At 48.6% G+C, this 22,648-nt stretch overlaps 1 protein-coding gene across 4 annotated transcripts; it reads right to left on the bottom strand.

The window, feature by feature from the left end:
• Positions 1-1,747: 1,747 nt before the first annotated feature.
• Positions 1,748-20,372, bottom strand: LOC144274519 (butyrophilin subfamily 1 member A1-like). 4 transcript variants are annotated; one of them, XM_077833390.1, is made up of 10 exons: positions 20,132-20,372; positions 17,800-17,919; positions 16,451-16,804; positions 14,195-14,476; positions 12,697-12,801; positions 9,925-9,945; positions 7,633-7,653; positions 4,892-4,912; positions 4,146-4,178; positions 1,748-2,480 (listed from the first exon to the last, which is right to left on the bottom strand). In XM_077833390.1, the coding sequence occupies exons 2-10, from the start codon at positions 17,897-17,899 to the stop codon at positions 1,966-1,968; spliced, it is 1,452 nt and encodes a 483-aa protein (XP_077689516.1). In that variant the 5' UTR covers positions 17,900-17,919; positions 20,132-20,372; the 3' UTR covers positions 1,748-1,965. The 4 variants fall into 4 exon arrangements, with proteins under 4 accessions (XP_077689516.1, XP_077689518.1, XP_077689517.1 ...); XM_077833392.1 differs by lacking the exons at positions 7,633-7,653; positions 9,925-9,945 and adding an exon at positions 11,688-11,708; XM_077833391.1 differs by lacking the exon at positions 7,633-7,653.
• Between the last annotated feature and the right edge of the window lie 2,276 nt (positions 20,373-22,648).

Here is a 22,648-nt window from a genome sequence, read left to right as displayed (position 1 = left end):
GCAGAGGAGGTTCCCCCTCCTCAGGTAGGAAGGGTGGCCTAGTGGTTAAGACACAGGCTTGGGGCTCAGGTGTCCTGGGTTTGGTTCTCTGCTCTGCCACTGACTCCCTGCTGAGTCTTGGGAAAGTCACTTCACCTCTGGGTGCCCTAGATCCCACCTGCCAAATGATGCTACTGCTGACCCTGCCTCCTAGGCTGAATCCCTTCATGGCTGTGTAGTGACGGGGGAAATGGTGATACCAAGGTGAGTAGATTTGGGCTGAATTTCTCCACAGCCTGAGAGTGAGAGCCAGCTCCATGCAGGGGGCACGGGAGAGGGAGGGGCTCAGGCCAGCTCCGCATACAGGGGGGTCAGGGCTTCAGCCCTGCACCTTGTTCTGCCGGGGTCATGGGCTTCTTCTTTCCCCCCACCCCGCCCAGCGTGGCTCCTGACGCAGGGCTTTCCCTTCCCCTAATGTTCCACTGCACCCTTCCAGCGCGAGCGCCGAGGAGCCCTGCAGCCTGCTGGGGTGATTTCAAAGGGCCCAGGGCTCCCAGCCACTGCCAGCACTAGCAGGCACTGGAAGCAGCCGCAACTGGAGGCCCCGGATGTCAGGGGGTGGGTTCCTGTTTGTGGGTTGCCAAGCAGAGACAGACACCCCTCAGCAGCCCAGATTTAGGCACCTATTTATGAGAGGGGTGTGGCTCAGGACACCCCTTCCCTCCCTTGTCGGCATCTCCCATTGGTTACCTTACATGGCTCCCCGCCTACTGAGCTGGCTTTTGTGAATCCCACTGTAAGGTGCCTGTGTTGCCCATGCATTATCTCGGGAGTTTAGGCCCCTGACTCAGCTCTGAGGGTCACAGTGCTGCTGTTCCTGTGATTGTCTCGCTGCCTAAAAATTACTCACTGTGATGCTCAGCATTGCAACACTCAAGTCCCTTCATGGATTGCCCCCTGTGTAATCAGTCACGTCTCCGCAGAGCACAGCTGAGCAATTCCTGATTGACACGGGTGTGCACAGGACAGAGACCCAGCACAGGCTGGAGAGTGACACATCACACAGTAAAATCCAAACTCTCTTCCAGGAGGTGCGACATTCCCTGTCGGGGTTGAGAGGACACAACCAAGTTGGGAAGCAAATCCCATGACGCTGCCCCCAGCAACTGCAGCTGGGACATTAAAGTGGAACAAACAAGGAGAATTGTTTGTAATGGTTTATTTACAGTAAGTAGCTGCAAAATAGCAAAGTAAAAGGAGCAGAGAAGGAGCTTTAATGACCGCAGGAGCTTGGCCAGGAGATCCCCAGCTACTGAGAACAGTTTTCTTTATGGCACTAAAATAGCACCAACGGCCAGGAATTAATCTAGGGAATTAATGAGTGACAGTCTCACTTTCAGCAACACGTCATAAATCTCCCCATCCCGCCCACATTCCCTTTCCTTTCCTACTGTTCTTTTCTATTCATTATTGTTCTAGCCTCACTTTCCAAACCCTGGTTATTTTCCTGTGTCTCTCCTCCCTGTCACAGATCATCCCCCTTGGCTGCTCTCTTCTTTCCCTGATTTTATCCCTTCCACAATTGCTGAGCCCAGGCTGGGAGACCCCAATGAGATCTAAGGACACATCTGCACAAACCGCTCCCTGCTGCTGCTGCTTCTCCCCAGCCCCCCAAACTCTGATTGATTCATGCTGGGTCCCTGCCCAGCCCCCACCTCTGCCTGCCCCCAGCCCGGCTGTTAGTTCTGCCCCCTGCCCAGCCCCCACCTCTGCCCTTCAGGGCCCCTCTGCCCCTCCTGCAGCCCCAGGGGTTCCTCCCCCTCCCCCTCCCATGCCTGGGGCTGCAGAGAGGGAGGGGGAGGAGCTTCCAGGGGTCATAGAGATGAGGGGCCAGGGGCTGGGTAGATGGGAGTCCTCCAAGGTCATAGAGACTGGGGTCCGTGAGGCTAGAGAGGCTGATTTCCGGTTCCCCCTCTGCTGTGGGTCTCAGGGACGCAGGCGGAGCCGGGTTCCCCACCCCACCCAGAGCCAGGGGCGGATTCTCTCCCCAGGGACGGAGCCCGGCGGGAAAGTGAAGATCGGGGCCTCGGCACCAGCACCGATAAATGTCACCTGCCCCCGGTCACAGTCCAGACAAACCCGGATCCTGCTGGGGGCCCGGCTCAGGGTCAGGGGGGTCTCAGGGGAGGTGAGAGCCCGGAACTGATCCCACCACCGCTCCACAGCCCAGATCCCCCCCTCAGGGCTACGGCTGATCCCTCCCTTCCTCCCCACAGACTCTCTGGCCACCCCCACAGCCCAGTATCCCCCACCCCCCACCTCCACCTCCCAGCAATGTCTCCCCGCGGTGAATCCATCACAGCCCAGCACACAGCGCACAGTGTCAAATCTCCCAGGGTTGTCCGGCAGTCGCTGCCGCGTGTTCCCCCATCTCACGCTTTTCCCATCCTCAGACAGGACGAGTTGGGGATGAGCCGTGTCTGGATCCAGAGTCACATTCGCTGGGGAGAGAGAATCAGAGCGTGAGGGGCAGAGCTCGGCCCTGGGGGAGGGTTTGATGGGGTCAGTGACAGAATCTGCCCCAGCTGGAGAGTGACTCAGGGAATCTCCTTCCTCCAGGATTTACCCATCACCTCAGAGATCTCAGCACCGGGCTGGGGAGAGTCACTGCCCTCGCAGAGACGGGTCAGTGACGGTGAAAGAAGCAGATGGGCCAGGCCTGGGACTCAGAATCTTTCCCCTCCTTCCCCCACCTTTTCCCGGGGAGGGGACTAGAGACTCTGGCAGCCCCAGCAGATGGTACAACTCAGTGAATATTGACAGCGCTTCCCCCCACCCCACCTTCACTCTCACTGTGTCCCAGCTGCCCCTGTGCTGGACTTTGCTATGGGGCCTCCCCACTGCACCCGGCCTGCTCTGAAATGTCACAGCTTGGACAGCAACAGGCCACACGGTACCAGGATTGAACCTGCCCAGAATGTCACTGCTCAGCAGCAGTCGCAGCACCCAAGTACATTAGCCTGGGGCAGGGAGTGAGGGGGCTAAACAAGGGAAGGGGGTTCATGGTGGAAGCTACAAGTGTCGGTGGTGCCAGGACAGATTAAGGTTTTGTGAGGCCCTGGGCCACAGCAAGTGAAGGCCCCTTCCTACCCCTTCTGCTTGCAGAACCCCCCCTCCCCCACACTCCTGCTGGGGAAATGGGGCCGGGGTGCAGGGGCGTGCCCTGCTCTGCCCACCTGGTGCTCCAGCTGCAGAGCAGGGCAAGACCCCGCACCCCGACGCCATTCCCTGGCTGGAGTTCTGGGCGGATGGAGTGGGGCAAGCCCCCCGAGCCCTGACCCCACTCTCTGGCAGGAGCACTGGGCAGGCAGAGCGGGTTGGGGCACAGAGGCGCCCATTTTTCTGGGGCTCCTGGGCACAGGCCACATTGGCCCAGTGGCAAATCCGCCACTAGGGAGGAGGTACGGAATAGGTGGCTGGTGGAAAGAGGGGGCGGGTCATGCTAGTAATGGGGAGGCTGACTTGACGTCCTGTTTACCAGAGACAGGACCATGCTGGGGTCATGGTGGATGGAGAGAGGAGAAAAGACACAAGCTCACACCGGTGATCACAGGAGCTTCCCAGATCTGTATAATGGAGCCAGGGGAGCCCCTGTCTGTGATCAAGGCTCAGTTCCTCTGCTTGAGACAGGAGCAAGGGTCTCACACAGACAAAGTCCCTGCTCACCCAGTCAGTGTGGGGTCACTGCAGAGCTACTGGCTTTCTTCATGGGGGAAAAGATGAAGGAAGAAACAAAGGGACACTGGAGATCGGACATCAGCACGGGGAGACAGAACAAACTCCCCCTGGAGAAGTGGCTGTGGAGGTGATTGTCCCACTGGTTCTGTACAAGGGGTGGCAGCGGCTGGCACAGATCTCTGCAGGGTGCAGTGCACATGCGAGCGGTGGAGGGGCAGGAAGCATAGATTCAATATGCGATGGATTCAGTATGGTGTGGTAGGACATAGGCACAAACCTCACCTCAGCTTGTGATGCGCCGTGAAATGAAGGGTGCTGGGGAGGTCTGCCCTGAACTATCACATCCACTCCCATATACAAAGAAAATGAGGCACATTGCCTCATGGGAACGGGTATTTGGACATTGATAAAATATGATCTTTAATTACCTTCTTCTATAGGTGCCACAGATCTTCTCCACCCTAAAACCAGGAACATAATTAGAGAGGAGAGCAGATCTGAACACGTATTGCATAATCCAATATTGTACAAACTAATACACTGAGGGAAAAAGAAAGTTATAAGTTCATCAGAACCTCCACTGGACTGCATGAGTGTGTCTCTCCCAGGGTGGATCTTCACTGCAGAGTTAGTCCAGAATCTTACCTGGCTGTTGCCCCAACCTGTTTAATGCGCAAGCACAAAAACTCTGACTCAAGTTTGGTGGTGCTTTGCACCCAGGTTAGCTGGCAAGACTTTGGGTAGAAGCTAGAGCCCAGGTATCACTTTACTTCAGGTTGGTTACATACCTACTCTGCAGTGTGGAGGGAAGATAATCATCTCAGGTGCTGATAGTCCACCAGGGCCTTCACACAATTCCTCCTGGGCCATATTTTTTTTTGGCCAATACCTACTTTACTACTGTATTGCTTATCAACTTTTCAAATTAGCTTTTGGTGTGAAATTCATCCAGTTTAGTCTTTCCCCACATTTTATAAAGTTACATTAACAAACAAACCCCAAAAGAATGATGATGATAAAAAAGCAAACAAATAACTAAAAAGATTTCCTATTGCAACAATTTTTAAATTTAAATTTAAAAGCAAACAACCCCACCACAATTAAACAAACAGCCACATGAGTCTCCAAAATGGTACAAAAAGTTTCATTTCAAAGGAAAGATAATGATACTTACTTATCTCGTTATCTCGTTTCTCTGAAAAGGAAAGAGAAATAAATTTTTTAGGCATTTCCCTTTTCTTATGTTTTATTTGTCTTTATCATCGATACGACAGTAAAGCCTGAGAGAAATCAACATCTTCTTCAGGACATCAGACAAGAGGATCCAGTGGTCCCTTCTGGTCTCACACACATGTGACTCTATTACATCTCAGTTTTTCAAATTAGCTTTTGGTATGAAATCTCTCCACTTTAGTGGTTCCCCACATTTTATACAATCACACTAACCCTTCCACAAAAGAATAATAATAAAAAGCAAGTAAACAAAAAAAGGTTTCATATTACAACACAATTGTAGAAGTTAAATTTTACAGCGAACTCCACAACATTTTAACAAACTGCCCCATGAAGATCCAATTACAAAAAAAAAGTCCTTTTCAGAGTGTGGATAATGACACTTATCAATTTCTATATCTCGTTTGCCTAAAAATTAAACAGACAGACACATAATGTTTGTTAGGAGTTTTGCTTTTTTTATGGTTTATTTCTCTTTATCATCACTGTGACAGGTAAGACGGATTATTTCTATTCAATCTCTTCTTCAGGAAATCAGACAAGACCAGTGGTGCCCAAACTTTTCCGATCACTCCCCCCTTGCAGTAATGAAATCTGTCTGCGCCCCCCCCTTCCGTTACTGCACAGTTGACTCAGCAGAGGTGCTTGGGCTGAAGGGGGAGCTGGGGACGGAACTGGGGATGGGGGAGGAGCTGGGGCTAGAGGCAGAGCTGGCCTGGGGGAAGGGAGGGAATTTGGTAGGAACTGACCTGGGGGCGGAGCAGGGGGAGGACTGGAACTGTGGCAGGAGCCGGAGCTTAGTGGGGGGCAGGGGGCGGAGCGCAGCTGCAGATGGGATTGGATCTGGGCTGGGGGCAGAGCGGGGCTGGGTGGGGCTCCCTCCCCTCTCCCCATGAGGGCTGGCAGGGACCCTGCCTTGCACCTGTTCAGGGCTGGTTTAAGAGAGGGGATTTAGGGGCTGCAGGCCAGGGCCCCAGGCAAAGGCGGGCCCCCGCGAAAAGATCTCCAGACCACCAAAAGTGCAGATCTTTTTGCAGGGCCGCCTTAGCCCAGGGCTGTGGGCTGCAGCCACTGAAGCCCCTGCATTCCGGCCCAGCCTGGCGTTGGCGGGGAGGCGGCTCTACACGCTGGCATGTCATTCCCCCCTCCGCTGGGCTGGAGCTGCGCGTGCCGGAAAGCTCAGTCCCACACGCTTCCTTGACTTGCAGACACCGCCCCCGCAGCTCCCATTGGCCAGGAATCACAGCCAATGGGAGCTATGTGGGGTGGTGCCTGCAGGCAAGCACAGGACAGAGTATGGAGCCACGTGCCCCCCCTCCCCAGGGCCTGCACCACCAAAGGGGAGCTGTCCCAGGTAAGCGCCCTGCACCACAACCTCCTGCCCCAGCCCTGAGCCCTCTCCTGCACCCTAACTCCCTCCCAGACCCCACACTCCCAACCTCCTGCCCTGAGCCCCTTCCCACGCCCTAACACCCAGAGCACACCCCCACCCCAGCCCTGAGCCTCCTCCTGCACCCTAACTCCCTCCCAGACCCCACACTCCCAACCTCCTGCCCTGAGCCCTCTCCCGCACTCCAGTCCCCTTGGTACCAGCCTGGAGCCCCCTCCTGCATCTGAAAGCCCTCATCCCCAGCCACACCCTAGAGTCCACAACCCCAGTCAGAGCCCTCACCCCCTTCCACACCCACACCCTGCCCCAATCCACAGCCCCCTCCTGCACTCTGAATCCCTCATTTTTGGCCGTACCCCGGAGCCTAGGGGGCCCCACAAACTCTAATAGTCCCAGGCCCCCAGAAGAGTTAATTGCGGACCTGCACCCATTTGAATTTCCTCCACGTGCCCCTAGGGGCCTGCCCCACAGTCTGAAGACCTCTGAACTAGAGGATCCAGTCATCCTTTCTGGTCTTAAACAGTAAGACTCTTTAACTGTATTGCTTATCAATTTTTCAAATTAACTTTTGGTGTGAAATTCATCCTCTCTAGTCTTTCCCCATGTTTTATAAAACTATATTAAAGTTGACCCCCGCCCTCCCCCCCCACACATCTTCCCAAAAGACTGATAATAATAACAAAGTAAGCAAACTAAAAAGGCTTCGTACTGCAGCAATGTTAAGTTAAATTTAAAATCAAACACCTCCACCACTGCTACACAAACTCCCACATTAGAATCCAAACTGGTACAAAAAGTTTCTTGTCATAGGAAGGACAACGACACTTATTTCTTTATCTCATTTGTCTAAAAATTAGAGAGAAATAAATAGATATTTTTGTTAGGTGTTTCCCTTTCCTTATGTTTTATTTCTCTTTATCATCAATATAACAGTGAAGGCTGAGAGAAATCAACCTCCTTTTCAGGACATCAGAGAAGAGGATCCAGGGCTCTCTTCTGGTCTTAAACTCGGTGACTCTATTGCTTATCAGTTTTTCAAATTAGATTTTGGTGTGAAATCTACCCAGTTTAGCACTTCCCCACATTATATACAATTACATTAAACCCCACAAGAAAGAATAATAAGAAAAAGCAAGTAAACAAACAAGGGCGTTTGTATTGCAACAAAATTGTAAAAGTTAAAGTTAATATCAAATAACTCCAAACCATTTAAACAAACTCCCACATGAAGATCCAATTCCCGGCCCCTGCCAAAAAAAAATCCTTTTCAGAGTGTGGATAATGACACTTACCAATTTCTATATCTCGTTTGCCTAAAAATTAAACAGACACATAATGTTTGTTAGGTGTTTTCCTTTTTTTATGGTTTATTTCTCTTTATCCTCACTGTGACAGTTAAGAAGGATTATTTCTATTCAATCTCTTCTTCAGGAAATCAGACAAGACCAGTGGTGCCCAAACTTTTCCGATCACTCCCCCCTTGCAGTAATGAAATCTGTCTGCGCCCCCCCCTTCCGTTACTGCACAGTTGACTCAGCAGAGGTGCTTGGGCTGAAGGGGGAGCTGGGGACGGAACTGGGGATGGGGGAGGAGCTGGGGCTAGAGGCAGAGCTGGCCTGGGGGAAGGGAGGGAATTTGGTAGGAACTGACCTGGGGGCGGAGCAGGGGGAGGACTGGAACTGTGGCAGGAGCCGGAGCTTAGTGGGGGGCAGGGGGCGGAGCGCAGCTGCAGATGGGATTGGATCTGGGCTGGGGGCAGAGCGGGGCTGGGTGGGGCTCCCTCCCCTCTCCCCATGAGGGCTGGCAGGGACCCTGCCTTGCACCTGTTCAGGGCTGGTTTAAGAGAGGGGATTTAGGGGCTGCAGGCCATGGCCCCAGGCAAAGGCGGGCCCCCACGAAAAGATCTCCAGACCACCAAAAGTGCAGATCTTTTTGCAGGGCCGCCTTAGCCCAGGGCTGTGGGCTGCAGCCACTGAAGCCCCTGCATTCCGGCCCAGCCTGGCGTTGGCGGGGAGGCGGCTCTACACGCTGGCATGTCATTCCCCCCTCCGCTGGGCTGGAGCTGCGCGTGCCGGAAAGCTCAGTCCCACACGCTTCCTTGACTTGCAGACACCGCCCCCGCAGCTCCCATTGGCCAGGAATCACAGCCAATGGGAGCTATGTGGGGTGGTGCCTGCAGGCAAGCACAGGACAGAGTATGGAGCCACGTGCCCCCCCTCCCCAGGGCCTGCACCACCAAAGGGGAGCTGTCCCAGGTAAGCGCCCTGCACCACAACCTCCTGCCCCAGCCCTGAGCCCTCTCCTGCACCCTAACTCCCTCCCAGACCCCACACTCCCAACCTCCTGCCCTGAGCCCCTTCCCACGCCCTAACTCCCAGAGCACACCCCCACCCCAGCCCTGAGCCTCCTCCTGCACCCTAACTCCCTCCCAGACCCCACACTCCCAACCTCCTGCCCTGAGCCCTCTCCCGCACTCCAGTCCCCTTGGTACCAGCCTGGAGCCCCCTCCTGCATCTGAAAGCCCTCATCCCCAGCCACACCCTAGAGTCCACAACCCCAGTCAGAGCCCTCACCCCCTTCCACACCCACACCCTGCCCCAATCCACAGCCCCCTCCTGCACTCTGAATCCCTCATTTTTGGCCGTACCCCGGAGCCTAGGGGGCCCCACAAACTCTAATAGTCCCAGGCCCCCAGAAGAGTTAATTGCGGACCTGCACCCATTTGAATTTCCTCCACGTGCCCCTAGGGGCCTGCCCCACAGTCTGAAGACCTCTGAACTAGAGGATCCAGTCATCCTTTCTGGTCTTAAACAGTAAGACTCTTTAACTGTATTGCTTATCAATTTTTCAAATTAACTTTTGGTGTGAAATTCATCCTCTCTAGTCTTTCCCCATGTTTTATAAAACTATATTAAAGTTGACCCCCGCCTTCCCCCCCCCACACATCTTCCCAAAAGACTGATAATAATAACAAAGTAAGCAAACTAAAAAGGCTTCGTACTGCAGCAATGTTAAGTTAAATTTAAAATCAAACACCTCCACCACTGCTACACAAACTCCCACATTAGAATCCAAACTGGTACAAAAAGTTTCTTGTCATAGGAAGGACAACGACACTTATTTCTTTATCTCATTTGTCTAAAAATTAGAGAGAAATAAATAGATATTTTTGTTAGGTGTTTCCCTTTCCTTATGTTTTATTTCTCTTTATCATCAATATAACAGTGAAGGCTGAGAGAAATCAACCTCCTTTTCAGGACATCAGAGAAGAGGATCCAGAGCTCTCTTCTGGTCTTAAACTCGGTGACTCTATTGCTTATCAGTTTTTCAAATTAGATTTTGGTGTGAAATCTACCCAGTTTAGCACTTCCCCACATTATATACAATTACATTAAACCCCACAAGAAAGAATAATAAGAAAAAGCAAGTAAACAAACAAGGGCGTTTGTATTGCAACAAAATTGTAAAAGTTAAAGTTAATATCAAATAACTCCAAACCATTTAAACAAACTCCCACATGAAGATCCAATTCCCGGCCCCTGCCAAAAAAAAATCCTTTTCAGAGTGTGGATAATGACACTTACCAATTTCTATATCTCGTTTGCCTAAAAATTAAACAGACACATAATGTTTGTTAGGTGTTTTCCTTTTTTTATGGTTTATTTCTCTTTATCCTCACTGTGACAGTTAAGAAGGATTATTTCTATTCAATCTCTTCTTCAGGAAATCAGACAAGACCAGTGGTGCCCAAACTTTTCCGATCACTCCCCCCTTGCAGTAATGAAATCTGTCTGCGCCCCCCCCCTTCCGTTACTGCACAGTTGACTCAGCAGAGGTGCTTGGGCTGAAGGGGGAGCTGGGGACGGAACTGGGGATGGGGGAGGAGCTGGGGCTAGAGGCAGAGCTGGCCTGGGGGAGGGGAGGGAATTTGGTAGGAACTGACCTGGGGGCGGAGCAGGGGGAGGACTGGAACTGTGGCAGGAGCCGGAGCGTAGTGGGGGGCAGGGGGCGGAGCGCAGCTGCAGATGGGATTGGATCTGGGCTGGGGGCAGAGCGGGGCTGGGTGGGGCTCCCTCCCCTCTCCCCATGAGGGCTGGCAGGGACCCTGCCTTGCACCTGTTCAGGGCTGGTTTAAGAGAGGGGATTTAGGGGCTGCAGGCCAGGGCCCCAGGCAAAGGCAGGCCCCCGCGAAAAGATCTCCAGACCACCAAAAGTGCAGATCTTTTTGCAGGGCCGCCTTAGCCCAGGGCTGTGGGCTGCAGCCACTGAAGCCCCTGCATTCCGGCCCAGCCTGGCGTTGGCGGGGAGGTGGCTCTGCACGCTGGCATGTCATTCCCCCCTCCGCTGGGCTGGAGCTGCGCGTGCCGGAAAGCTCAGTCCCACACGCTTCCTTGACTTGCAGACACCGCCCCCGCAGCTCCCATTGGCCAGGAATCACAGCCAATGGGAGCTATGTGGGGTGGTGCCTGCAGGCAAGCACAGGACAGAGCATGGAGCCACGTGCCCCCCCTCCCCAGGGCCTGCACCACCAAAGGGGAGCTGTCCCAGGTAAGCGCCCTGCACCACAACCTCCTGCCCCAGCCCTGAGCCCTCTCCTGCACCCTAACTCCCTCCCAGACCCCACACTCGCAACCTCCTGCCCTGAGCCCCTTCCCACGCCTTAACTCCCTCCCAGACCCCACACTCCCAACCTCCTGCCCTGAGCCCTCTCCCGCACTCCAGTCCCCTTGGCACCAGCCTGGAGCCCCCTCCTGCATCTGAAAGCCCTCATCCCCAGCCACACCCTAGAGTCCACAACCCCAGTCAGAGCCCTCACCCCCTTCCACACCCACACCCTGCCCCAATCCACAGCCCCCTCCTGCACTCTGAATCCCTCATTTTTGGCCGTACCCCGGAGCCTAGGGGGCCCCACAAACTCTAATAGTCCCAGGCCCCCAGAAGAGTTAATTGCGGACCTGCACCCGCTTGAACATTCCTCCTAGGGGCCTGCCCCACAGTCTGAAGACCTCTGAACTAGAGGATCCAGTCATCCCTTCTGGGCTTAAACACTATGACTCTATAACTGTATTGCTTCTCAATTTTTCAAATTAACTTCTGGTGTGAAATTCATCCTCTCTAGTCTTTCCCCATGTTTTATAAAGCTATATTAAAGTTGACACCCCCACCCCACACCTTCCCAAAAGACTGATAATAATAACCAAGTAAGCAAACTAAAAAGGCTTCGTACTGCAGCATTGTTAAGTTAAATTTAAAATCAAACACCTCCACCACTGCTACACAAACTCCCACATTAGAATCCAAACTGGTACTAAAAGTTTCTTGTCATAGGAAGGACAATGACATTTACTTATTTCTTTATCTCGTTTGTCTAAAAATTAGAGAGAAATAAATATATATTTTTGTTAGGTGTTTCCCTTTCCTTATGTTTTATTTCTCTTTATCATCAGTATGACAATGAAGGCTGAGAGAAATCAACCTCCTTTTCAGGACATCAGAGAAGAGGATCCAGGGCTCTCTTCTGGTCTTAAACTCGGTGACTCTATTGCTTATCAGTTTTTCAAATTAGATTTTGGTGTGAAATCTACCCAAATTAGCGCTTCCCCACATTTCATATAATTACATTAAACCCCACAAGAAAGAATAATAAGAAAAAGCAAGTAAACAAACAAGGGTTTCTTATTGTAACAAAATTGTAAAAGTTAAATTTAAGATCAAACAACTCCAAACCATTTAAACAAACTCCCACATGAAGATCCAATTACCAAAAAAAAAAAGAAAAAAAAAATCCTTTTCAGAGGACGGATAATGACAATTTCTATATCTCGTTTGCCCAAAAATTAAAAAGAAATACCCATATTGTTGGTTAGGAGTTTCCCTTTTCTTATGTTTTATTTCTCATTATCATCAATACGACCGTTAAGACTGAGAGATTATTTCTATTCAAACTCCTCTTTCGGAGATCAGACTAGACCAGTGGTGCCCAAACTTTTCCTGTCACACCCCCCACTTACCAGTAGTAGCGTCTCTCTCAGCCCCTCCTCCCCCCTCCATTACACCACAGTTGGCTGAGTCCAGGAGCTTGGGCTGAAAGCAGAGCTGGGGATAAGGGAAGAGCTGGAAATAGAGGGCTGGGAGTGGCGAGGGATTGTGGGCAGAGTTGGGCTGGAGGCAGGGCAGGCGGGGAGTGGAGCTGCAATTGGGTGGGAGCTGGGCTGGGGGGACAGTGGAGCATTCTTCTTCTTTTTTTAGGACCAGATCAGCAGATCACACGTTCTTTTTATGTTAAATTTCTAAATTGCCCTTATTTATTTATTAGAATAAAACCTTTACAGTATATTTCTCCCTCTGATATTTACCTTTCATTTTAAAGAGAGAAACAGTGAGGCCAATGAAACCAAACAAAACCACCAGGGTCACACTCAGCGCCACCATCCAGGGATTTACCCTCGGGAAAAAGGGATCTGAAAAACAAAACACCCAGGGCTTCCCTTAGTTTGGAAGTGGTGACTAAAAGCAGATTTTTTTTTCATACAAATACAGAAATAGTACCCAACTGGATTTGTGTGAGCTAAGAGTGAAAGAATGGCCATGTCCACACTACACAAAAGACCAGAAACTGATTTTAAATATGGCTCCAATCAACAGAGCTTTACCACTGATTTATCCTTGAAAACACAGCCCTGATTTGATTCATTACTACTCAGAGGGCCATAGAGATCAGGGGCAAATTCTCTGCTCATAAAACCCCATTGATTCCAATAGGGTTATACCAGAAAAGGATTTGGCCCTTAACAGCAAGCAATATTCAGAAGCTGCCAGATTAATTAGCATATTTTTGAAAAATCCACTGTTACCTCCTTATATTGGGAAAAATCATAATCACAATTTGTCCAAACACTTGTGCAGCAAATTAACTAATTTCCATTTGCTCTTCTTGTGTTCACAGTGATTCAGTCATCTAAACAGGATGGAATTTTCAAATGTGCCTGGTGTCTTTTCCACACATGGTTTGTGCTCTGATTTAGTGAACCTGGGCCAACCCTCTTATGGGGTCATTCTTAAATTGGTTCAAGAGTTGACAACATATCAGGGTTGCACCAATTTAAATAAATTGATGCACAAAACCTTAAATCATAAATCAGCTTCATAGTGCTCTATCTCCATTTAGTTGAAGTTGATAAAAAACTGACTGAAGCTAAATCAATAAAGGGCACTCTGAAATTTATACAAGGAGTTTTCACACAAGCAGGTGGCATTGCTTAACTAGTTAATCAGTGCATCTTTTGTGTGTAGACAAGGGGTAAAATGAGTCCTCTAGTGGATCCAGACCAAAGTAATTAAGGAGCACAAGTCCCATTGAACATCAGAAAAACAATATCACATGACTTAGGTGATATTTCACACAAGTAATGAAGTTGGTGAAGTGAACAGATCACTAGAGCCCTGTGTGGATACAAAATTGGTATCCGCATCCAATCTGCAAACCCCCCAAAATGATGAGGGTATCTACGGATATATATCTGTGGGTTTACAGGGCTCTACAGATCACAATCAAGCCAGAGTACAAAATTTATCACATTCCAAAAAATTAAGGTGAATTTAAGGTTACAGGAACCTACTGAATCAGTGGATTGAATGAAAGTTTCCTCTCAAAACGTGTATAGTCTGAATACTCACAATTAAGGGGATCAAGTTGCCTAAACTGTGACCCTGTAAAGACACCAGCCTCCCATAGTCTGTGTTTGTACGTGGATTATGAAATATCCATCACATATGTTTCAGTTCTTTTCTTCCTATATTTTGTTTGGTTTCTAGTGGTGGTGAGTTCAGTGTGGGGTTTGGATGGTAACTGACCTGCTATATAAACTGCCGATTCCTTTTCTTGATTGAGAACGGTGTTCCTGATGCAACAGGACAAGTTTTGGTTTGAATGTTCTGTTACAATGATCGCAGTTTCTGTTTCAAACAGGTTGTTATCTCCTGTGGATGTTTTTGCAGAGAGTGATGGTAAACATCGCCCATTGAAATCTTTCCACAACACCTCAGGCTCTGGGTACCAACCAGCTGATCTACAAACCACCCGAATCCCTCCATCTTGGTGACCCTCAACAGAGATGAGAGGAGCAGAGCCCAGACCTAAGGGGAAAATATATAAGGGTGTTAATTCCATACATTAATTTATAAAGCAGAAGGGATGAGGGACAGTTTGGGGATCCGTCACTCACATGAGAATGCACTAATTCATGCGGGTAGTCAGTAGAAGGGATAAATGAATACTGGAATGTCTGATATCCCAGTGCTCATGGACACACAAAAATGTGAACAAATATATAAAATAATTTCACTGAGTCAGTGGGAGATACTGTTGGCTCAAGACAGGAGCAACTGAGTGCTGAGCACCTTTGGAGATATGACCACGTAGATACCTGAATAGGATCTGAACATTTGAAACTCTGAGAAATATATCTATCTAATGCACTAATTATTTTTTTAAATCAAATTGGCATATGATTATGATATAATTATGTAGCATCTTGTGCAAGATGTGTCAAATAAGGTGTCAATGGAAGAGTTATGATTTGCTGAATAAGATTGTCCTATTCGAATGCATGTATCATTTTTGTATCTGGAGTTATGAATATTGACTATCCATCTGTATTTCAAATGTTATTGTTCTGGGTAACACCCATAACTAGCCTTTCAGGTACAACAGTGAAGAAGTTAGACAGGGCGAATGGCCCATCAGCGAAAACAATGAGCCATGGAAAAGTCTTGTCCTCACCGTGGGACACTTCAGACAGCCTATGAATAATGGCTGCCATGACTCATCAAGAATGCGGGTGCATGTGACTAGATAACATAATACTGAATTCCTTTTTGGTACCTATATTTTTCCACAAACTGGGCTGGGAACCTGGCTTGGAACAAAGGGGTTCCTGCCGTATGAAAGAAACTGTAAAAGGTTGAAGTGACATCACCAATGGGCCTCACTTTCCCCATAACTAAACTCCTGGATATACCTCTGGAAGAGTACACACTTTGAACTGGGGAAGTGCTGGTCCCAGGTGGGAAAGATGGAAACCCTGCCTATGTATGAAACATCTACAAACTGCTTGTACTATTTAACAGGGTGAGACACTGTTTGATTCAAACCTTGTGTGGTATATTAGGCTTAGACTGGGTTTTTGTTTATTTGCTTAATAATCAACTTTGATCTGTTTGCTTTGATTTATAATCTATCTTTCTGTAGTTAATAAATCTCTCTCTCTTTTTTTTTTTTTTTTAAACGTAAAACAGTGTGGTTTGAGAGAAGTGTTTGGGCAAAATCTCAGCTCAGTTAACAAAGATTTTCTGAATATTCCTCTCCACACTGAGGGAGGGGAAAACTGGGTAATTGTAATAATCTTTACTGGTCAGGTTTTTGACCAGGGTGGGTCCCAGGTTGGGGTGCTGGGATGTGTTTTGGCTGAAGCCTCGCTATTGTTGGTTCATGAGTGCCTGGCCAGATGCATTCATGAACACAGCTGGGTGTGGTCCCGCCTCTGGATGTTGGTGTGAGTGCAAGTGTGGAGGGCTTTACGGCTTGCCATAATGTCACAGTGCAAGAGGGAACCCAGATTGGTGAGACAGGGGCTCAGCTGTACCCCAGTTCCAGGTGGTACCCCGGGGAGAAATCATCACACCCACCACCACCATCACCATTATACAGTATCAGCAAATAAGAACACTCCATTTCATTTTAACTACACCCCAAAGCAACAACCAACCCATTAGAAGGCCATAAATGTCTGTCAGTCCTACCTTAGCCACACATCCTAGAAATGACTGCAGAGCAACTGGAAAGCCATATTTGTAGAGAAGTCCTTTCCCTCTTAACTGAAGACCCCTTTTGGAGTCAATCAAGATTGGGCAAGAAAGTGTCTTGGCCATCCTGAAAATGTGTTTAATAACATTTTGGGAAAGTTTTCAGCATATTTTCCCAAGTATGAAAGTGGCTGTTTGCTGAAATTTAGATATGCTGTGTTATGGTAAAATATTTCACAAGTAGGGAGTCACAGTTGTTGTAATAGGAAAGACCACACAAAGCTAAAACTGACACAAGGCACTGACCTGCTATCCGCAGTTCCAATACGGCTTCTTCATAAAAAGTATCATCTTGAACAAAACAGAGGTATTGTCCTTCATCAGAGGGTCTGATATTGAGAAGCCGCAAGTGAACATTTCCATCTGTGAGTCCGGCTTTCAAAAGCACTGTCCTTCCCCGATACTGTGGCACCTGCTCTTCATACTGATCCTTCCCATCACGGTACAGGTGCACAACGCTTAAAAACTCAGAGCGGAACCATCTCATCTCCATGTTTGCAGCACTCATCCGGGGGGACAGGTGACAGGGTAACACAATGTCCTCACCCACAATGGCAGTGACAGGGTGATCAGGTCCAATCACTGTGAATTTTGCTGAAACTGCACCAGGACAGCAACAATAACAAAAAGCAGGTCAGAGGAAAATGGCAATTTGATATGAAGGACACGGCCAAGAGGTTCCATTTCAGACAAACTTTCCAAAAACTTCAGCCAGGGACAAACACCTGGCATGGAACATTTCAGCCTGAATGCCTAAGAGAAAGGAGCGCTCATGGGCAGTGGGACTGGGGCTCTAAGAACTCAGCCTGCATGTATGGCACAGTACACAGCATTGAGATGGGGCTTGGAGCTGATAACAGGATTGGATACCACATTCTAAACCAGGTGGGTGTAGAGGTACATCCCAACCAATGCTAGGACACACCTTTCATGGCTTTGATAGACTTCCTATTTTCTATTGTGAACACTAACTTCAGAATTGTGAAGTGGGATATTCAATATTGGTGAACAGAATTGTGGGGAGAACATAAAACATTCAAGTTAACTTCCCAACTCTCTCCCTCTCTCTCTCTCATATGTATATTATGGGACTACCATGCATATAATGCCTAATAATACAGTGTACACGACACCTAACATATATGGATTAGCTAACAGGCCCAATTAAAAAAAGTCACACAACATCATTATATTCTGGTTTTTCTTTTGTTTTTGTGCACATTAGTCTCAAATTATGGCTCTTATTTTTTTTTTTTACATCTGAAACCCACTAAGTTATTTGATTTTCTTATTTCTTATTGTTATTATTAAACTCTTCAGTAAGTGTCCATCAAATTCCCTGGGCATCTTTGACAATCTTTTAAAAATACTTGTGTGAAGAAACAGACCTGGGCACTATCCCAGGAGCAAATAAAATCACCCAGGAGCAACACAATCAGGGCAAAAATTGAATAATGAAGGTGCTGATCTTGCTGTGGGGTGAAGTTTACACACTGTGAGTAGTTACATCGACTCTGAGTGAAGCATGTTGTTAAGGCACTTCAGGGGCCTAAATTAATCCCCTAAGATACAGCAGACACAGTGCGGATTCCTACCTGATTCCATCTTGTGAACATAAGAAGTAAGGAAGAAAACAATAAAACCAGGGAGAGGGGAGCTGGCTCTGGAGCTGTGGCAGAATGAGAGAACCTTCATCTTCTTCACTGGAACTTGATCTAGAAAACAGGAAGAAGGAGGAAAAAACTTTCCATAGTGAGCATAACACTGACTAACATTAAATTATTAAAGTCAAACATTAAAGAAGGCACAGTGAATAAAAAAGGGACAAATGCATTGTTAAGTGAACTCTTTCATATTTGGAGTGAGAACAGCCATTGCATTAAAATTGAAAATGTGTTTCCTTTATGGGTCTGATTTTTTCCCATCTCTACAAAACCCACATTAAAAAAAAAAAGTCATAGCAGCGGTGAAGTTGGCAGTAATTCCATCAATGGAGAAAAAAGTTTTAAGGAATGAGAAAGTGTGTGTGTGAGAGAGAGAAAGATTCTTGTGTTGTCTGCAGTGGCACTTGAACAGTTTTTAAAGTGTGGGTGCTGAAAGCCAGTGAAACTGCCCCCAAACTTTTCACCTCGTGCCCCCCTTACCTCTCTCCATGGCCTCCGCCCCCTCCCCTCAGAGCTGGGGCTGGGACCAGGGTTGTGTCTCCAGGAGTGCAGGGACACAGACAGGGGTCAAGGGGCTGAGGCAGGTGGCGGACATGGGGCCAGGAGTGGATTCCCCACATGCGGGGCCAGGAGGGGAGCCCCAGGCACAGGACCGGGAGTGGAGCTCCATGTAAAACCTGGGGACGCTGTAATACCCCCCAACGCACCTGCTTCCCGTGCCTATGATTGTCTGGTCTTGTAGCTTTGATAAGCTGTAGAACTGCATAATTGCTTAATTTTATTAGTGCATCCATGAAGAATGCAGTATTTGGGAACATATGCAAGTTGTAAATTGTTGTGGTTGTTTTGTACTTTATCATGTTTGTTTCCTTATGAAAATCAATCCAAAAAAATCCTCTCCTCCCTCCTCCTCCTCCCCCCACCCCCCATCATGCACACACATAATTGAAAAAAATCACAATTGGGTCAAAAAATATAAGTGATTGACTTAAAAAATCAATATTTTAAAAAATACATTTTGAGTTCCTATTTTTTGCCATTTGGTTTCTGAGCCCTGACTGTGCACTCAGGTCTTAATCTTAAACTTTGCCCTCCAACCATAAAAGCTAGAAATTCATTTTTACTTTAAATGAAATTTGAGATTCTCACATCAACTCATAACTAGAGCATTCGGGCTTTCAGAAAATTACCGAATACTGTGAGACTTAAAATAAAAATCACAAAAAGTTATGAGAGTTGGCAACACTGCAGCTGGTCAAGAATGTTTGAACAAAAATGATTTTTTCAATAGAAAATGGCTTTTAGACTTTTTTTAAAAAACTGATGATTTCCTATTATTTTAATGTTTCTAATTTTTCAAAGAAATGATGCTAAATGAAAAAAATATTTCAAATTGATTCAAAATGAGAAACCCTAATCAAATGGAATAAAAACATTTTATTCGCCCATCCCTTATCCTGTCTCAAAGGAGGAAAGGGAGCAAAAATGAAAACGGAAAAAAGAAAAACTAAAATCTAATTTTTTGTTCAATAATACGTGATTGAAATTTGAAAAATAAGCAAATTGTTTTAAACAAAAACATAATTTGTAAATAGCTGTACTCCGACAGGTTTCTTCATGATATTGCCCCTTGAATGGCTTTTCACACAGGAGAAGATAATTTGTTACACAATGTATAAATTTCCCTTTTTTAGTATGGCCTGAAGTCCCTACTCAGTGACACTCTTGAACACAGGATCAACTTGAGACACATGCTCACTTCCCACTGAGTTCAGGAGGAGAAAAGGGGGCAGTTTTCTGCTTCGATTGATTCTGAGCATAATTTTATTTTTTACAAGAACAAAAGGATTCACACCCGCCCTGCAGTCAAGAGGCAGAAAACTGCAATGAGAGCACAGGCAGAAAACTAGATTGATGGCCGCTGGGTTTGGTGCAGGAAATTTTCTGTATTCAAAATAGAGGAAGTTACAGATCTCCCCCAAGAACAGTCTTGGGCCCACTGCTCTTGAATAAAATTCAGCAAAACAAAGAAATGACGAATTCAACAAGCTGTAAAAGTCTCGTGTTACATTGCTGTGAAAACAATCCGCAATGTATGTGACAGTCCATCACTTTCAATGTAGATGCACTGTCAAGTTCCCATAAAGAGAGAAACAAATTCTCACAGGATTATTTACTCCTTGTGTTTTGAATAATCTGTCCAAGCAATAAGGAGCGTGCATTAGACGTTAGAAACAGTCCTTCTGGAGCAAAATTAACCCACCTGGTTGGGTCTTCTGAGCAGTTTAACATCTCCCGGGTGTGGCCAGACTTGGCTCCTCTGGCTGGGACAGTCCCATGCTCGGTGACTGTTCCCGTCGGTCACGGAGGCGGCTCAGCTCATTCTGGCGAGCGAGGAGCTGCAGTTTTGTCTCGGGGCTTCTCCGGGGAAGGTTGTGAACAGAAACAGGGTTTGTTCCGATCGATAAACGTGTGCTCGGGTCGCGGCCTTCGCCCGGGGACAGTGAAAGTAAAACTGGAAATTGCCTCAGTCCAACCCCTGTCCCGGGGGGAGGGGAGAGTCTCCTCTTAAAGACACAGCCCCAGTCCCGCGGGGCTGCCAGTGGTGGGGGGGACCGGAACTTTATGTTTACAAAAGGGGCTTTGTTGGTGGTGGGGGGGGCGTGGGTTGTTGCTATTTAGTTTATTAGACTCAGCAAAAGCAGGAAGCAGATTCTCTTTGAAATCATGCCTGGATTCAGGTAACTGGGTCACCTGAACAACGGACTCTGCTTTTCCTGAGCCCAGATGGCCCCCAGGACTCCCAAGGGAAGGGTGAGCTAGTGACGGGCACTGCAGTTAGGCTGGTCATTTGTGCGATGTGATTTGAATGCTCTTGTGCTTTATCTGGTTAAGAGAAAGAGCAATAGTGTGTTGGACGTGAGCAAAGAGTCTCTGTGTGTGTGAAGGGGCCTGTCTACACTGGCAATTCTCAGCGCAGTAACTGGCTGGCTCAGGGGTGTGATAAATCATGCACACACCCCGAGCGCAGCAAGTTTGAGCGCTGTAAAGCCCCAGTGTAGACAGGCTCTGAGCGTCGACCTGGTTTACCAGGAGAGCTGGGAGATCTCTCTCCCCAGCGCTCGCGGGTGACCACACAGGCAGCGGTTTGCTGTCTAGTGTAGACAGAGCCAAATGCTTCACAACCACTGCGCGCCTCCGGAGGGAATTCTGCTGAAACCAGCGGGCTCTCACCTTGGCGTGGAGTTCTGGGAGATGGTGCGTTTAAGCACGCAGGAGTCTGGAGGGTCAGCTCTGCACCAGGGGGTTAGGCAGTGGGTTTCACACCTCAGATAGGGGGAGAGTCCCCAAAGAATGTGCCTAGGGACCCCAAGACTGGAGCAGTGGATGGGCTCTGTTCTGGTCTCAGAGGCTTGAATTATCTGGGGATCCTGGGGCTCAGATACTTGGGTTCCCCTTACTGCAGTCCGGTGGCACCTCACCAGGTCTGGGATACAGACTCACACACCAGTAAACAGAAACCCTCTCAGTGCCCAGCATCCAAACCCCCTTAACTCTGACCAGGTGGGTTCTGGAGACATGAATGCAGAGGTCTCCCTCACAGGGCTGCCACCTCCTGCTCCCTTTGCCTTGGGGTGGGAAGGTTTCTATTAATGGTTCTTCCTGGGCTGGGGAGAGGTTGTCTCCTGTTCCACATCTTCCACCATTCTGTATTGCCAGGATAGAGCAGCTGGTGACTTTAACCAGAGACACCTGTGGCCAGGAGCTCCCCCGACTCTGCTGCTGGGAATGTGGCAGCCCTGGCAGGGGGAGCAGGGAGATGCAGGAGGGGAGGAGGCAGAAAAGCACCAAGATAGACCGGAGAACCCAAGGGGACTGTCTATGACTCCATGTTCAGGCTATTCATAGAATCATAGAATATCAAGGTTGGAAGGGACCTCAGGAGGGCATCTAGTCCAACTCCCTGCTCAAAGCAGGACCAATCCCCAATTTTTGCCCCACATCCCTAAATGGCCCCCTCAAGGATTGAACTCATAACCCTGGGTTTAGCAGGCCAATGCTCAAACCACTGAGCTATCCCTCCCCCCCAAAAAATGTTAACCTCCCCCTCGGGGAATCGAACCCAAGTCTCCCATGTGACAGGCGGGGATACTCACCACTATACTAATGAGGAAGCGATTGAAGCTCTAGTGCTTGACAGGTTCACATCTGATACCTAGCGTGGGGTTTGTACCCTGGTTTGTAACTGTTTGCCCTGAGGTTGGTACTCACATTCGTGAGCTACTCTAGACTGTGGAGTTGAACCTGCATCTCCCACATGCCACCTGAGGGCTCTCACCGTGGGGGTGAAAGTTATAAGGCAGGTGACGTCACAAAACCCACCTCCACCTTCTCCCCACCCCCACACTCACATTGCGTGTGGAGCGAGGCAGGTGCCTGACTCATTCCAGCAAGAAACGCCTCAGGTGCCTGAGCCACCGGACGTCAGGCGCTGGGTTCCCGTCTGTGGGTGGCTGAGCAGAGACCGACGCCCCCCTGCAGCCCCGATTTAGGCATCTGTAGGTGAGAGGGGGCAGGGCTTAGGACACCCCTCCCCCCTTGTCAGTATCTCCCCTTGTCTCGCTTAGATGGCTCCCCGCCTAGTGAGCTGGCTTTTGTGAATCACATTGAAAGGTGCCTCTGATGCCCACTTGCATTGTCTAGGGGGTTCAGGCACCTGACTCAGCTTTGCAGAATGTGATTTTCTGGTTGCCTACAAACTCAGCCCTGTGGCGCTCAG

The sequence above is a fragment of the Eretmochelys imbricata genome, chromosome 14 (assembly GCF_965152235.1).
Source record: "Eretmochelys imbricata isolate rEreImb1 chromosome 14, rEreImb1.hap1, whole genome shotgun sequence".
NCBI lineage: Eukaryota > Metazoa > Chordata > Testudines > Cheloniidae > Eretmochelys > Eretmochelys imbricata.
The sequence above is the reverse complement of the archived record's forward strand: the minus strand, read 5'-3'. Positions and strand labels throughout refer to the sequence as shown.

Excerpts from the sequence above, each read along its gene's own strand:
- LOC144274519 (XM_077833390.1), bottom strand. The coding sequence starts at position 17,899 with ATGAAGGTTCTCTCATTCTGCCACAGCTCCAGAGCCAGCTCCCCTCTC. Across the intron at positions 9,946-12,696 it reads TTCTCTCTTTAAAATGAAAG|GCAAACGAGATATAGAAATT; the intron begins GTAAATATCAGA and ends TTTAATTTTTAG. Across the intron at positions 4,179-4,891 it reads GAAACGAGATAACGAGATAA|GGTGGAGAAGATCTGTGGCA; the intron begins GTAAGTATCATT and ends TCCTGGTTTTAG.